This window comes from Myiozetetes cayanensis, unplaced genomic scaffold, assembly GCF_022539395.1.
Source record: "Myiozetetes cayanensis isolate MyiCay16 unplaced genomic scaffold, myiCay2020 scf13, whole genome shotgun sequence".
Taxonomy (NCBI): Eukaryota; Metazoa; Chordata; class Aves; order Passeriformes; family Tyrannidae; genus Myiozetetes; species Myiozetetes cayanensis.
This window is the reverse complement of record NW_026086937.1, coordinates 14,136,878-14,153,178: the sequence shown is the minus strand read 5'-3', so window position 1 is coordinate 14,153,178 and position 16,301 is coordinate 14,136,878. Positions and strand designations below refer to the sequence as shown.

Genomic DNA, 16,301 nt, shown 5'->3' with positions numbered 1-16,301 from the left:
AATACAGCCATGAAAACGCTGCCCCAACAGCAGCAGGGGGACAGCACAACCCTCAGGTCCTCCCAGTCAACACCCTGCACCCCCTCTACCCTCTCTCTCTCTCTTCCCAGCCCAAGTCCAAAGCAAAGAAAGAAAGGAGAGAAAAGGGGAGAAAGAAATAAAAAACTAAAACAAACGAAAACCAAAACAAAAAGCAGCAGTTGGGAGGCAGCCTTGTTAGGACAACTCAGCAAAATAAAATTCCGGTTTATTGTTGGACAACATTGTTTCACACATACATCAAACAGGCCAAAAAAAAAAGAAAAAAAATAAAAATAAACAGCAACTTCATAGACAGAAGAAAAAAAAAAAAGAAAACCTTTTTATCTTTGGCCTTGCCACCTCATACAAACCACGATCTATGGTACAGCTAAAGTACATACACAAAAAAAGTTACTGGAATGCTCAGAATAAGATTGTAAATTTTTTTTTTTGCATTTTTGTCTTTTTTTTTTAATTTTTTTTTTTACAAGGTTTTGTTTTATTCTCCTTTGAGATAATGGTTTGGGCCTGGTCACACCACAAGTAAAGTCAGAGATAGGTAACAAGAGAGATATACACTTCAAAGCCCCCCTTTTGGTCAATCCGAGATCACTTAAAAATGGCGGACCTCCTAACAATATGTACAAAAATATAAAATGTAAATAAAAAATACAAACAAATTCTCCTTTAAAGTACTTTTAAGAAAGAAAGCAGGGCCTTGAAGTTTTGGTGCTTGGGGGGGAGGGGGTCTGTGGGGGAAGGGGGTTTTTCTCTCCCCGCTAACGGGCGAATCATTTCATGTTCGTTGAGTGGCAGCGCCGCGCCGGGGGGCGGGGACGGGGTTCACTCTACTTGGTGAGGATGACCACGGCGGAGGGGGGAGGAAGAGGGGGCATGTGTGGGAAAAGGGGGCTTGCAACAGGAGTCCCAAGGAGGGGACCCGAGGGTGAAGAGGACGCGCTGGCCTTTTTTTGTTGGTTTGTTTTCCTCCTTATTTAAAAAAAAAAAAAAAAAAATTTGCTGCCTAGTCATCTTCGTCGGTTTTCTGCTTCTTGGGATCGACGTCGTCATCCTGGGGGGAAAGCAAAGCCATCAGAAGAGGGGATGGTGAGAGCCACACCAAAGCAGGCAGTGAGGCAGGGGAGGGGTCTGGATCCTGCTCTTGCCTCAAGGACAAGGTCAGAGTGTTTCCCCCCAGCTCAGGCAAAATCCTCTCTCACAGCCAGCTTGGGAAGCCCCTGAACACACCCACCACCCCTGTCCCTGCCGTGAGCACCCAGGGACTCCCCAGCCCAGGACCATCAGCTCCACTCAGCAGGGGCAGTCACCCCACTAAACCAGGCCAGTGTATCAATACATGAATTGGGCTGTGTCCCCAGAGAGACACAGGGAGCACACAAGTAGGGCATCCCAGCTCCAGAGCCAGCCTGGCCTCTCCAGCCCCACTGACAACCTTTAAGCCCTCTGGGGACATGGGTGGCTCTGAGGGACTACCCACTCTTCTTACCTCATCATCCTCAGCTGCCCGTTTGCCTGTGGCTCCCTCAGCTTCGTCATCATCATCACCGTCCTCTTCCTCACCTGCATGGAGGAGAAAGGGAGAAATGTGAGATCCTCTGGGAGAGTTCCACTACCATACACCTCCCATCTGGATTTAATCCTGGCTCAGCCCCACACTGCAATGCTATGTCCCATCTCCCCAGCTGGCACAGCCTCTGCTCAGGACAGCAAGTGAGAGAGGACACAGTGGCTTTCCTGGCATCCCCCAACTGACTTGACCCACCAAAGGGGAAATAAAGAATTGGCAGCATCGAGTCTGGCTCACATGCTGTTTGTAACACAGACAATGCGACGGCAAAACCACCACCTACCATGAGCACCAAAATCATGGCAAAAAAGGGGGGAAAGGGAGAGGAAAAAACTTTCTACTGGCTGCTCTGCCTAACCACTCCAGATTACTTCTGCTTCCCTTCGCAGCTATTAGTCCATCTTTAATGAGTTAAGAGAGCCAGAACGCATTAGTTCTGAGTCAGAACACTTTCTAATTATCAGAACAGCAAACAAATGCTTCCAACTTATCTTACAGCCAGCCAGGAGGAGGATGAGCAGCTTTGGGCTTTGACCCACTTTGAGCTCAAATAGGCCAGTGGATCAGAATGACTGAGTCAGTCACCTTAGGCCAGTTTTGGGGGCTCTGGGGCAAGACCAGAGGCAGAACAACTTCTCAGCTGCCGAGACGAGTCTCTTGTGTAACAGGAGACCCTACTAAAACTTAGAGCGTTAAGGCCAGTAAGCTGGCTTTAAACCACTGCCACGAGCCACACGTATGGACAGCCAGGGGGATTAAGGTCAGCCCATCCTCCCTTCCCCTCTCCTCTCCCCGGAGTGTGCCCAGCCGTAGCGTGGCCCATGTGGTGGGAAGGGCCAAGATTAGCTCCCAGCAATGGATCAACACCCCGGCAGCCATCACATGCACGGGGCCAGCCAGCAGGTCAGGTGACAGTGCCAAGCTGATTGGGAGCATTTTTAGTTCTTTGAGCTGCTTTAAGCAAAGCAAATAATGAGATGGGATGGAGAGATGGGTGAGGGAAAATATACCCTCAAGCTCTCCTCTGCTGTCAAACTCCAGGAGTTTGGCTGCAAGTCTTGGCTAAAAAAGCTGATGCAAGCTGTACTCGCTGCCTTTAAATCTCTCTCCTGCAGCGTTCAGGTGCAGCTCTCAGGCAGGGATTGCCCGAGGGCAGCAAGCGTGGACAGACAGAGCCCATGCCAGCGGTCAGAGCCCGTGCCGGATCCCTGCAAGGCATCAGCATCTCCAGGCACTCTGTGCCAAATCATGCCTGAGCTCGGTGAGCTGGGAAGAGCAGGGCTGGCACTGCGGGACCGAAGCTCCCCAAGCTTATCACAGCAGTATCCAGGCAACACTTCCACCCCACACATGCGCCTGCAGCACACGCATCCTTCCCTGCTCCTGCCCAAAGGGAGTGGGGAGAGGCAAGTATTCCCCATCTCTTCCAGCCTCAAAGCAGGGTTGGGGGTAAATGGGCACATAATAGCACTGTACTCTGTCCTCAAGGGTTAAAATCTCAAGTATGAGGAGGGTCACAATTCCCAGTTTTTCCCAGTGAACCAATTCCTACCACAACCCACAGCAGGCTGCTGTGAGAGTGCCACCCCAAAGGAGGCAGCTTTCCCTGCTCACACTGTCTGAATAGGCACTGGTCTAATGGTCATTGAATTTCTAGCTCTGTCCCTGTCTCCTAAAACTAACCATCAGGTTAGTAGGTCAGCATGTAAACCAAAAATTCACAGGGGATTAACCTAGTAACAGCTAATCAGGGGCCCTGAGTACATTTCAGCATAACAAGAATGGTTTTCTCACAGCCCTAACGAGTGATAAAAATAAACAACGTTATTCATCCAAGCAGATCTTGGGAAAAGAATAATAGCAGGGAGGGTGAGAAGTGATTCGGCAAGTCACTGCTGGATTTCTGGTTGCTGCTGCCAAAACCCACTTCCAGGCTGGGTCAGGTCAGGAAGCAGGGGAGGGCAGGGAGACACAGGACATTGCAGACAAGGAAGGTTCAAAGCAAGCTTGTCTACTCCCGTTGGAGGAGCAGGGAAGAGCCACAGGTTCCTCTGCCCGTTTCCACATAGCCCAGAAAAGGGTTGGGAGAGGGGGCCACATAAGCCTCTCAGCACGCTGCTCCATGAGCAAGGATCACGAGCTGTCCTCTGTGCCTGGGCAAAGCACGGCCACCAAGGGCTGTCCACTGGCCAGGGCTCACACCTGCAGCAGCCACTGCAATCACCGGAGTCAAGGGCAGATTTTACTACTCGCACGGAAGGGCTAATGCGCTTATTCAGCGCCGCGGTGCGGTGCCGTCTGGCCAGAAGAGGGAGGGAGGGAGGGAGGAAGGAATCTGCCCTCAACCTGCTGGAAGGGATTCAAGGCTGACTTCACTCCCAGCACTCTGGGCGAGTGAGAAAGGAGCGAGCTTGGCTGGTGGGAGCCGCCTGGCCTCAGCCGCGAGGGGGAGATGCTGCTCCCTGCTCGCCTCCACTTCCCGGGAGCCTGCTGTCCAGGGCAGGACACAGACGGGGATGGGGGTGGGGGGAACAAAGAAAAGTTACCATCACCCTCTTCCTCCTCGTCCTCTTCCTCACCACCTTCCTCTTCTTCTTCGTCTACTTCGTTGTCAGCCTCCTGCTCTCCGTTTTCCTCGTTCTCCTTGGCAAGACAAAACATCACTTAAAAAAATGTACCGGGGAAGGGAGAAGGGGGAAGAGATGTTCAGCACAAGTGTGTGTTCCCACCTTTCCTGCTGAAAGCAATGCACCAGCCCACCAGAGCCCCGGCCGTGTGTCCCACCTCCTGCCTGCCTCCACTCAACCCAGACAGCCCCGGCACAAAGCATCAAGCCTATAGTAAAACTTGGGGCTGCAGTTTTGAGATGAAGACTGCAGAGGGTCTTGTGACACATTGAAATACGGCACACTGAATTTCTTCCAGCACGTTAAAAATAGGAAGCCAACTAGTTTACTTGTACACAATGTGATTCTCCCCGCTCAACTGGTGGCAACATTGTAAATCCAAGGGATTTTTTTTATTTTCTTTTTCCTCTTTTTACAGGCCCTAGGGAGGAGGTGGCACTGGACAGCCTCACAGGGCTGTTAGGGAGGGGATCCAAGCCCAACCCTTCCCTTCTGCACACATAGGAACTCCCCACAGGCTGGGGAGCGTCTGTGTAACGTGAAGTGCCAAAGGCTTGAGGGCTCTAAAGGGCTCAGTGCTGCCATTTGAAGGGATCTCCTGAGCAGGGCTGGGAACAAGCTTACAGCAAAAGCAGGAGGAGAGAGGAAAATGAAAAGGCATTGGTGTAAGGGCTGCCTCTCCCTGCAGATTGCAGCCATACTCACAGCATTGCCGTTGGCCGGTGCATCTCTACCATTTTCTGTTTCTTCAACAACTTCCTTCTTCTCTTTTAGATCCTGGAGGGAGCAGAAAAGCAGAGAAGTCACCCCGATTCCAGTTGCCCGGGTCAGAGAAGCTGCAGATCAGGTGTGAAAAACACAGTCTGAGAGCGAGCGCAGGAGCTGGTTTCTCTTCACACCGATTTGTTCTGTGATTTGGTCGCCACGTTCTGGCTCCTCCTTGGGAACGGGAAAACATGGGGGCGAATCTCAATCCAAGTGAGCCTTGCCAGAGAGCAGCTATCTAAAAAAGAGACTGCTCTGTTTCACCTCTGAGCTCCCAAACAGACAGAGCTGGCCGCCTGCATATGCTCAACAGCAGCAGAGCTGGCTGATTGCCCATCTTAGCACAGTCCACGCAAGCTCCTGCAATGCCATGGAGAGCCGGCAGCCCTGTCCAAGGGACGCAGACGGCCACGGCTGCTTGGTACCTTCGCCCAGGAACAAATCCCAGGGGCTCATTAGCAGGGGCTGTGGTCTCTGCCCTGCCTGGGGAACAGCACACAGCGAATATTACACGCCTGGTCTTTCTCGCAGTGGCAGAGAGGAGGCTCCAGCATCCAGCTCACAGCTCTAAGTGTAACAGGATGGGGTGGGGGAAGAAGTCTATTTTTACACCGCTCCAAGAGCCGTGCCTGGCTAGTTCGGTTCAAACCTCCACAGCAAGCAGAGAGGAGAGCAGGAGCTTGTGTGTTTTCGCTATTGATCACTGTCAAAATGTCATGCCAAGTCGCTCAGCAAACAGGCTGAGAGGATCCAACTTTATGTTCCCGCATAAAGAACACTTGGATTTAACACTGGCATCTCTGCTTGCATCCTCCTCCCCTTCTGTTCCTCCATCAGCTGGAGTGAGATGCTTCAAAGGAGCGCTACCCCAGCCAAGGAAAGCAGAGGCCCTTCCCCAAGGCCAGCAGCACAGCCACCGCCGGCTCTGGCAGCGGCCACGAGGTGTTTAAAAGCTGGGAGCTCCCGGCTCTGTTTCACCCCCTCCCACCTGCCCTTTGCGGCCGTGACGCCCACGGAGAGCAAGCGGGCACTTTCACTCCCAGAGCCCCGGCCTCGTGGGAACACCGGCCTTGGCTCTCCTGTGAACACTACTCTGGTACTGGGAGGGTTTCTACTCCCCTGCACGCTGCTCAGGGAAGGCAGTGCAGGCATTTTGAGTACAACCAGGGTACTTAAACGCACAGATGCTGTTAACCAGAGACAGCCAGGCTGCCAGCTGAGAAAAGACTTTCTCTGGAAGAAAGCTTTGGGGTGACAACACCTGTTGATCGAACCTCACCTAAGCAAACCGATCTAGGAGTCTGGGGTAAAACAAACACTGAAGCTCCCTCTTCCTTTCACTGCTCACACACGAATCCCAGGCCATCTCCTCTGTGCTGCCCAGTTCCATCAGTTTTACACTGACAGTAGCTCCGGCTCCCCTATCCCCCCGAGCCTGATCACAACCCTTTTGCCTCTCATGCACCGTAGCACTGCAGCCGCTGCCTCACACCAGGCACAGGGGCACGAGGGAGGCAAGGCATTTCCCAAATTAACACAGAGCAAATCAAGCAGTCAGAGTTTCCACAACTGTACTCGACGGTTCCTTTTTAAAAGAAGTTGTTCACAGAATATAAGCAATTCTGTCAGTGAAGGAACAACTCACTCCTGGACATTTTTGCTGGACAGATCTCCAGCCCTGACCTTTCCCGCACCACTGAAAAACCTCTCAGTTTAACCACCATCACGATGCCAGGTCATGAAGTTTGTGCTAGCAACAGGGTTGCAGAGAGCACCACAGCTTCTCCCTTTCCCAGTCTGAGGCCAACACAAACAGATGTGAGCGGGAGCCTCTAGACCGGCAGCCGGTACAGCAGCAGGGCTGCTTCAGCGCCAAGATTGGGACACAACCTTTAATTATAGGTGTGGCGAGGCTGTTTGTCTACGGAATAGCAGCGCTGTGGAGCCGCGCACCGCCGCTCCGGGGAGCTGCACCTTCTACCCGGCCCTGCTCCGGGCAGGATCCCGGTGGGAAGGGCGGGAGCCGGGACCCGCCGCAGCCCGTGCCTCCCGCCGGCAGGGGGCGCCCCCGCGCCGCCACGCGCGCGGCCGCCGTTCAAACCGCGCGCCACTCTGCCCGCCCCGCTGATTGGCCGGCGGCCAGCGCGGCGCCCCGCGGGCTGCCGGGAGCTGTAGTCCCGGCGGGGGCGGACTCCGGCGCCCAAGGCCGCACGTGGTGGGCGCCCCGCGGCACCGGCCGGGGGCGGCGCCGGGGCGGGGCGGGACCCCCCGGCCCCATCCCCGCCTCCCGAGAGCGCTCCGGACGGCGAGGCGGGACGAGGGCGAACGGCCCCGGTGACTCTGCGCCTCTCGGGGAAGAAGGAGGGGGGGGGTCACCTTGCCGCCGTGCGCGCCTCCGCCCGCCCGCTCTGCGGCGCGGACCCCCGTCCGCTCCCAGGAGGGCGAGCCGGGGACGAGGCCCCGTTCCCGCAGGCGGTAAAGGGCAGCGGAAGGTTAACGGCGAACTTGGCCCAGTTCCCCCCAGAGAGGGATGGGGATCGACCCGCCTCGCCGCTTCCCGGCAGCGAGAGAGCCGGAGGCGGCGGAGACCGAGCAGCGGCCCCGGAGCTGAGCCAGGGCAAGCGGGATGGGAGCACGGCTGCGGGAGCGGGAAACAGAAGTGAAAACGAAATCTGCCAGAAACGGCGTTTTGTTGGCTGTTTCTTTTAAATCATCCCCCCCGTTGTATTCCCCCCTCCCCAAACTACACTTCCCCCGGGAGCGGCGCGACCCGGGGCCGGCCGGGGCGCGGGGTGAGGAGGCCACCGGGCACGTCCCCCGCTGCCTTCCCACGCACCGGCCCGGGTCGGGTCCCCCCGCAACTTTCCCATCCGCGGCCCCGGGCTCGGCGGGGCGCACGGCGGCCGCTCAGGGATCGCGGTCCCCCCGGGGGACGCTCCGCCGCCGCTCGCAGACAAAGGCGTGCGCCGGGAGCCGCAGCGGGGACTCCCGGGAGAGCCTCTCCCGCACGGTACCGGCGCTACCCAGCCGTTTCCCCTCACCTCCGGTACCGAGCCGCAAAGTTATCCCGCTGCGAGGAGCTCGGACCGGTGCCCCCAGCCTCGCCGCATCTCCACCGTGGGGGTGCCCCCGTCGGGGCAACTCTGAAAATAGCAACGGACCCCCGGGCCAGCTCCGGCGCACACCCTCCACCCGCCCCACCTCTGAGGGCGACTCCGAAATAGCAACCCCGCATTCGGGGCAGTCCCAGCCCAGTAACTGCCCCCCCCCCACCCCCCCCTTCCGGGTGGTAGCGCCGAAATAGCAACTGCCCCGCTTCCCCCGGGGGTAACACCGACACCGCAATCGCCCCATACACATCAACCGGGTGCAACTCCGAAATACCAACTGGGCCCCCCACCTTTTTCGACAGCAACTCCACAACAGTGACACAGTGACCGCCCCCCCATCCCTCCGGTGCGTGTTCCGAGCACTTCCGCGCCCCCTGCAGGAACGAGGGCCGAGCGGGACCTAAGTTTGACGGGGCTGTCAAGCTCCCGCACCGTAGATTGAATGAGCGACCGCTGCCGGGTGCCGAGGCACAGCCATGCGTGTCCCCCCCACCCCGGGCTCTCCGAGCCCCTCCGCGGCGGGACGGTCGGCTGCTGTTCCCCGGGAAGGCTGGAGGGAGCAGGACGCGGCGCGGCGGGGCTCGGCACTACCGGCGAGGGCGGCGAGCACGTTTCCCGCACGCTGTAGACAAAGGAACGGCGCTGGCAGCCCCGCACGGCGAACACGGCAGCGCCGGCTCCGCACCGCGCCGCGCCGCCAACTTCAACGCGGGGGACGGAGGGGGAAGGAGAGAGAGGAGGGGGCGGGACAGGCGGGGGGTAAAAAAAAAAAAATTAAAAAAAAAAATCGGAAAAAAAAAGGGAGAGAAAAAGCCAAAAATCCTCCAGAAAAAAATTAAAAGGGAGGGGGAACTAAAAACAAAAAACAAAATAATTAAAAAAAAAAGTCGCGGGTCGCGAGGCAACAACAGCGGGTGGCTCACCTTGGCGGAGATCTCGGCGCTGGTGTCCACGGCCGCGTCGGACATGGCGGGGGCGTGCGGGGCTGTGTCGCGCGGGGCTGCGGCGGCGCGGGCGGGCGGGCAGGCAGAACAATGCCAAGATGGCTTTGCGCGAGCCAGTGGGGACTCACGCGGCGCCGCCGGCCCCTCTTATAGAGCCGGGGGGCGGCGCGCGCGCTGCCCCGCGCCGCGCCCCATTGGCCGCGCGCGCCGCGGCCGCCGGGCGCCCATTGGCCGCGGCGCAAACAATGGGGCACGGCCGCTTAAAGGAGCCCGGCGGCGGCGGCGCCACTGCGGCGATGAGCTGGGGCCCGGCCTCAGCCGTGTGGGCGAGGCGCGGGGCGCCGGCGAGCGGGCGGGCCACGCCCCCCTCCCCGCGCACTGCCCCCGCCGCCTCCGCCCCGCCCCTCCCGCCGTGTGAGGCGGCGGGAGTGCCCCCCGCTCCTTCCCCGCCCCTCCCTTCACTCCCGCCCGCCGCCTGCGGAGGGGCGAGGGGGGAAATAACAAGAGTTAAAAATAAGAATAATAACACTAATGCGGGAGAACCGGCGCTGCGCAACCCCTCCACCCCGCTCCCGCGGGGCTGCCGGTGGTGCCAGGGCAGCCCCGTCCCCCCGGTACCCCGCCAAACACACGCCCCCCGCCTCATCGCGCCGTGTTTTCGGCGCCCCGCGGAAACTTTGGACACAACAACAACGGCGGCCGCCCCCGGGGGGAGCGGGGAGGGGCGGCTCGCCCAGCCCGCCGCGCAGAAATGCGGGATTCCCACCCGTTTGCTTATTTTACAGTAAAAAAAAAAGAAAAAAAGAAAAGAAAAAAAAAAAAACGCACCCAAGGCGCCTCAACTGCCCCCGCCTTGCGCGAGCTCAGGGCTTGGATTGCACCAGGAGCTTCCCCGCGCTCCCCTTCCGCAGTCTCCCGTTAAAACACGGCCGTGCTCCCACCGCCCGCGGTCACCGGGGCAGCTTCTGCCCCCGGAGCCCCCCCGCCGCGGGGTAACGGGGCATTGGCGCCGCGGCTGAGGGAGCTCTGCCACACTCAAGATGGCGCCGGCAGCCCTTCGCGGGGCAACCACACGGTTGTGCCACCCCTCGGTAGCCGCTCCGCCGCTCGCAACGGCCTCGCGGGCGAGGCAACGCCGCGCGTGAAGGGCCCCCGGTGCGGAAAGCGCGAAGGAAGGAGCGGAAGGGTCCGAAAAAGCGCCCCCCGGACGGAGAAGCACGGCTGCCACACTCAACATGGCCGCCGAGTCGAGGCCGAACTTGTCCTCGGAGGGCGGGATATAGCGATCGGGCGGTGCGGATTGGCCGGCAGGGCAGGGCGAACGCTGTGCTGACGCTTTGCGGCCTCTTATTGGCTGAGGCGCCTGTCTGTCCACGGCGAGGCGGTTTTGAAAACCCGGAGGCGGAGCGCTGGAATGGAGTTGGGGTTGCCCGGCCGGCGCCCCGGGGTAGCTGCCGTGGGCAGGGTTGCGGTGCTCCCAGGTGGGGGGGAGCCGGGCGACCCCGGGGTTGATCCCCGCAAAGCTTCAGGAGAGCTGCGGAGGAGCCATGGCAGCCCCCGCACCGCCTGGCACCGGGCGTCGCGGCACGAGGCGTCATGGCGCCGCCATGCCTTGCCCCATCCCCTCATGCACGCGGCGGGTGGACACAGAGACGGGGCCCCGCTCCCAGGGCAAAACGTCCCTCCTGCGAAGCACAGCAGCACCGCAAACAGGCTGGGTTTTGCCTGGGCGTGCCACGGAGCGCTTTTCTCCTCAGCCTTCGCGTCCTGCCCAGTGTGGGAGCAGCCCTGAGGGGGTGGCGGCGTGGGCGCGGGGGTCGGGGCCGCTGGGCGGTGGTGGGAGAGGGAAGCACCGCGGCGGCTGAGCCCTTGTGGCGCCCGCTGACCCTCTGGCTGACCCCGGACCCTGCTCCCGCCGTCCCCGGCCCCAGGGGCTGCGATCCCACGAGCAACTCTGGCCTCGGGTCGGTCGGCACAGCCCTGCCCCGCTCACGGCTGAGGGGCACCGCCGCTGTTTTGGCAGGAGGGACTTTTTAAGGACGATGGATTTCCCACGTTGGGACATTTGGGGGATGATGGATTTCTCACGCTGGGACCTTTTGGGGACGATGGATTTCTCACGTTGGATGTCCCGCTCTGACCTGGGCGGGAGCAGGGCGAGAGCCTCTCCATGCGCTCAGGGGAAGGAGAGGGCTGTGGAAACCGGGATTTCTGGTCGCTGCTGGCTACGCCTCTCGCTTGGAGTGTTCGAGACAAGGGCAGCTGCTATTCCCGGAGACAGGACTCTGTGGGTTTGGGGCAGGTTGCTCGCAGGGCTGGAGTCAAGAGCGCCCTCTGCCACAGCCCAGCCGGGGCTGGCGGGCGGAGAGTCTCGAAATGCGTCCGAAAGAGGGGGGAAAAAAAAAAAAAAAAAGAACACCCAAGCCCAGCCCGAAAAAAAGCACTTCTGCTATAACTTGGCTTTAATGCGTGCCTTCTCCTCAAACTGGGGATGTTTCTTTGAGCTTAGGGTTCCCACGTTTCAGGAAGAGTTAAAAAAAGAAAATGAGATGTGGGATGTTTCAGGAAGAAAATTCGGAATCTAGGAATCCTCAAGGGATGGTCACACCAGGATCTCACAGAGGACAGGGGGCGGGAGGGTGGGGGGGAGGGAAGGGAGGGGAAAAAAAACAACCAAGCTTGGTGTGGAAGCAAAACTGCCTTAAACCACTCCGCGTCGGAAATCCATGTATAGCCGTCGCTGCCGTCCCTCCGAGCAGCGGGATAACCCGGCTGGTGAGTGCCCCTGCGCGTAAGGCAGGGAGAAGCAGGCTCAGCTCGGCGCTTTACGCCTCAGCAGTCCAAAAAGAAACAACTACAAAAACTGTTGCCTGTAAAAGGCAGCAGCTGCGTTACCTCTTCCCCACCCCTCCCGGCGGCCGGGGTTGGGGAGCGGCTCCGGAGGGAGCGGAGAGAGGAGAAGGAGGGTGGAAGGGGACTTTGCGAAAGTGCCCGAGCATCGGGGACAGAAGTTTCCAGGGCTGAGCTCTGCCTGGGACCTCGCTCCGTCTGCGGCAGGCGATCGCTTTGGCAAAGGAGCCGAGGTGCTGGAGGAGGCAGTAGGAGTTTTCCCTCCTCGCCGGCCGTTTCCCTGGCTCAGCAAGTAGCAGCCTCTCTAATCCCCGGCGAAGATCATGCTGCTCGGGCGATTATTTCATCGCGGCAAGCTGCTCCTCGGAGGAAATTCTCGTTACGCTCTTCGGAGAGGCAAGGGAGGGGCGACTGTCACTCAGCTGCTCTGGAAAAAACAGAGGGATGAGCCTGCAGCATCCCCGGGCTCCGGCGCACGAGACGTGGTAGTGTTTCTAGGTCAGGCTGGTGATGCGGGACGTGAAGCCGTCAGAGATGACATCCTGGCTGTGTCACCTCGATGGGCAAGGGTTGCACGCGGGGGCCGGGGCTTGGTGGACGTTGGCTCTGGAGGAGCACTGCTGGAGGGGAGGTGGGAAGGAGCTTCATGAGTGCTCATAGGAGAGGAGGGTAGGTGTGCAGAGAACTAGGGCCGGCTTATGGGCCCAAAAAGCGTCTCTGTGAGTCTGTGGAGCCACGGCTGAGAGCTCACTGCAGGAGGCAGAGGCTGCACTTGGAGAGCACTGGCCGCCCCAGCCCAGGGAAGGGCTGAGGAGGCTGCCCTCCTCCCCCTGTCCCGGGCTGCTGCTCCTCCATCCATCCCCATGAACCACGTAAAGAGGCGGGAGCGGGGCCCTGTGGTGCACTTTAATTAAGGGATGGAGACATCGACTTCGCTTTTCCCCCGAAGATTGCAAAAGGCCCAGGCGGGCCCCGCACTGCAGCTCACGGCCATCCCTGCTCCGACACGCGCTCTGCCCCCCGCATTACAACACAGCACTGACTCACCGGCCGTTCCCAGTCCGCTGCTCCCCAAGCCTGGAGACAGTGCAGGGATCCCTCAGAGGGATGTAGGGAGTCTGGTTGCTCTGCACCCCACTGCCAGCACCCAGAGCGGGACATGGTGGGCAGGATGTGGCACAGTCCCACTGGTATCCCCTTGGGCACCTGCATGGAGCCCCAGGGTGAGGACAGTGTTCTAGGTGGGTTATCCCCTGTGACTGGAGGATGTAGGAAAGTCAGTGTGACGTCTCTGGGTTCTCTGACCCCAGCAGGTAATGACACTGTGGTCACTTGATGTCCAAGATGCTCACTGGCTTCTCTATGACTCCAGAAAGCCACCGTCCTGGCTGACTGAGAGGTGGTGGCAAGGGAGCCCCCTTTCCTGCCTCCCTTGGATGGCTGCTGGCGGGAGCCAGGGCCAACTGGAGAGCAGCAATACACCCAGACACTGTTCCTAATTCTGGTGCTGGCTATGGGCAGGGTGGGGATATGGCAGAGGGGGACCACGGAAGCCTCCAGTTTGAGATGCTGACTGCTCCAGGGAGCCCACAACAGCAGGAGTGGATCCACCATCTCCTCCCTGGCTGCCAAGGGTCAGTGCCATCGATGCCATGACCCAGAAACCAGCAGTCAAATCCCTGTCCTTCCCTGCCTTTACATTGGGACAACGTCGGCTCATCAGTGAGAGGCCCCATGGCCAGATTTAAAGGCAGCAAAGCTGATTATTGCCTTTTCTCAAGGGAAGGGTGAAGAGGCCATTGGGATAACCTGCCCAAGAGGCAGAGAGAAGACACCTGTACTCCAGGGCATGGGCTCGATGAAGCTGAACAACAGTGGTTTCTCTCTTATTAAAGTTTTCTGGTTTTCCCCTGGTTTGAAGGCTGGTTGTGACTACAAGTCATGCATCAGGGCAAGGGCCCATCTCAGGGCAAGGGCCCATCACACAGCGATTACGCACCCACACCCTGCCCCAGGCCTGGGCCTTGGGCCAGAGACACAGTTTCACTCCTCAGGGCTCCCATCCCACTGCTAAAAGTGATGCGCGGGAGATATTTGAAAGGAGAGAGAGAGGAAGGCGGGAGGGTGGAGACAAATCCCGATTCTCTTCCCTCCCTGCCTCTTCCCAGCACTGTGCAAACACAACACCTTTGCTATGTCTGCTGGAGGAGGGAGAACACCCCCTGCACGTATCCAGGGCTGGGTGTGTGTTCGGGCAGGGATTGGCACTTGCTGTGGCCAGCCCCAGGCACATGACCCTGAACCTGCCCTGCTCTCTGTCTCCCTTTCCTCCCACTGTCCCCAGCAAAACACTACCCAGAGCCACCCCACAGGAGTCCCCACCCAACCAGGGCCACTTTCCTGCCCCAAGGCAGCCATGGGGTGTCCATGGCTGTCATCTTCCAAGGACAACTGTGTGGAGAGCCACTGCTCCTTCTTATCCCTCCTTGCTGTGCCGGCACACCTGGGAGAAGATGGACACACAGCGTGCATGCACACACTCACAAAACCAACCCCAAATCTGGATCAGTATCAGAGAGAATTAATTACTGGCTCATGCATATTCAGATGAGAAACTCAGCTGAACCTGGTGGCGCCTGGGGCGGCCCTGGAAAGGAGAATTCCTCTGGAGAGATATAAATCACCGCTCCCCTCTATCGCTTTCCCTGTGGAGCGCTACCTCCTGGGGAAGACTGAACCTTGATTTCCTTTTTTCCCTCCTTCTTCTTCGTTTTCAATCTGCGCGGGGCCCCTGTAATTACAATGGGCTGCTTTAGGGCTTGAGTTATTTATTGGGTAACAGCGACACACCTACCCGGCTCCAGCCCTGCCTGCCCTCGTGTCACGGCTTGTCCTGCCTACCCAGCAGCACCCGCCGTGCCGTGCCATGCTGTTCCATGCTGCTTTAACTCAAGGCAGCATGGGCAGCAGCAGCAGACAGGGACCACCAACCTTACACGATCTGCTAAAGACACATCCATGGTGGTGTAGGCCCTGGAAGCAGGGGCGAGAGCCACACTCGCGTTTATTGCAAAACGCTGTCTCACACACGTTTGGGATGCCCGGAGCTCACACTGGTTGTGAAATCCTTGGCCCCATTTTACAGGTGGGGAAAGCAAGGCACAGAGCAGGGAGGTGATTTCCCCAGGGTCATCCCCAGACACCGGAAGAAGAACCAATTTCTCCGGCCAGTGTGTGGCTGGGAAAGAAAATATCGGCTGAAGCACTCAGCTGAACGCTTCGACTGGTGGGACCTGTCCCCTGTGCTTCTGTTCTGCTTCCTGGTGGGGGTCCTCTGCCCAGCCCCAGCTCTGCATCCCCCTGCCCAACCCCGCTCCCCCACAGGCAGCCTTGTGCGCTCAGAGGAGACGAGCACTTGGAGCTGGAGACCACATGGCTGGAGGGAATTAAATAATTGATGGACCAGAAGTCTCAAGCAGATAGTGAATCTCCAGGGGCAGCACTCGAGAGGCAAAGCAGAGCTCTGGACAAGACCCTTCCCTCTGATATGATGCCAGCGTGTCTCATTCCTGCCCAGGGCTTCTGGTGGGCTGAAGATGTCGGCTGCCAGGGATGGGAATGCTCCTCCACTCGCCTCGTCTCCCAGCAAACCCCCCGCACTGCTGGAGCTCTGGAGGGACTGGCCACCTTCCAGCCAGGCAAGGAGGAGCCAGGGGAAAGAGGCGCTGCTTCCAGGCTGAAACTCTCCTGCATGGGATGGTTCCCACCGAGCAGCACCATCACAAAGAGCAGGCTGAGCAGGGAGGAGGAAAGAAATCTGCCAAATCAAGGTGAGTGCTGTACAAGAGCGTGGGGCCACCAGAAAACATCAGGCTCCTCTCCAGTGAAAAGGAGAGCCCTTCTGCCGTGGCTGAGCTGTGGCCTTCTTGCTGTGGGAGCATAGAGAATGGCTTAAAAATTTACAGGCAAAAAGCAACTGGATAAATTCAGCATTGAGATCAGAAGAAGTTAGTTCCAATGGTCCCACTCCCTGTTCTGGAGGTCACTTGGCTCCAAAGCTTACTGTGGGTGACAGCTGCTTTCCTGCTCCCTGCCCTCAGCATCATGGCAGAGGTGCTGGTCACTCACTGCTGGCACAGCCACACTGGGCACTGGGGGGTCACAAGCTGAGAGGGGCAGCCCCCCGTGCAATGGCTGTGGATCCCGGGCATCAGCCTTGCAGGGTTGCAGCAGCAGGAGGAAGAGGTTTTCCCACCAAAGCACTGATCCAGAGCTGGCAGGATCTGCCAGGCTGCAGCATGAAGCATCTCTCTGCATTAGACATATTTGTCGATATTTAATCCACCAATAAAAGCAGTGCATGACCAAATTGAATATTTAATTTAATATACATGAA

The 16,301-nt window shown here is 58.7% G+C and overlaps 1 protein-coding gene across 1 annotated transcript; it reads right to left on the bottom strand.

The window, feature by feature from the left end:
• Positions 1 to 213: 213 nt before the first annotated feature.
• Positions 214 to 9,197, bottom strand: PTMA (prothymosin alpha). The gene is made up of 5 exons (XM_050307878.1): positions 9,035 to 9,197; positions 4,942 to 5,013; positions 4,156 to 4,249; positions 1,529 to 1,602; positions 214 to 1,093 (listed from the first exon to the last, which is right to left on the bottom strand). Exons 1-5 carry the CDS (start codon positions 9,077 to 9,079, stop codon positions 1,046 to 1,048), a joined length of 333 nt encoding a protein of 110 aa, XP_050163835.1. The 5' UTR covers positions 9,080 to 9,197; the 3' UTR covers positions 214 to 1,045.
• Between the last annotated feature and the right edge of the window lie 7,104 nt (positions 9,198 to 16,301).

Excerpts from the sequence above, each read along its gene's own strand:
- PTMA (XM_050307878.1), bottom strand. The coding sequence starts at position 9,079 with ATGTCCGACGCGGCCGTGGACACCAGCGCCGAGATCTCCGCCAAG. Across the intron at positions 1,603-4,155 it reads CGAGGAGGAAGAGGGTGATG|GTGAGGAAGAGGACGGTGAT; the intron begins GTAACTTTTCTT and ends TCCTCCATGCAG. Across the intron at positions 1,094-1,528 it reads GGGCAGCTGAGGATGATGAG|GATGACGACGTCGATCCCAA; the intron begins GTAAGAAGAGTG and ends CTTTCCCCCCAG.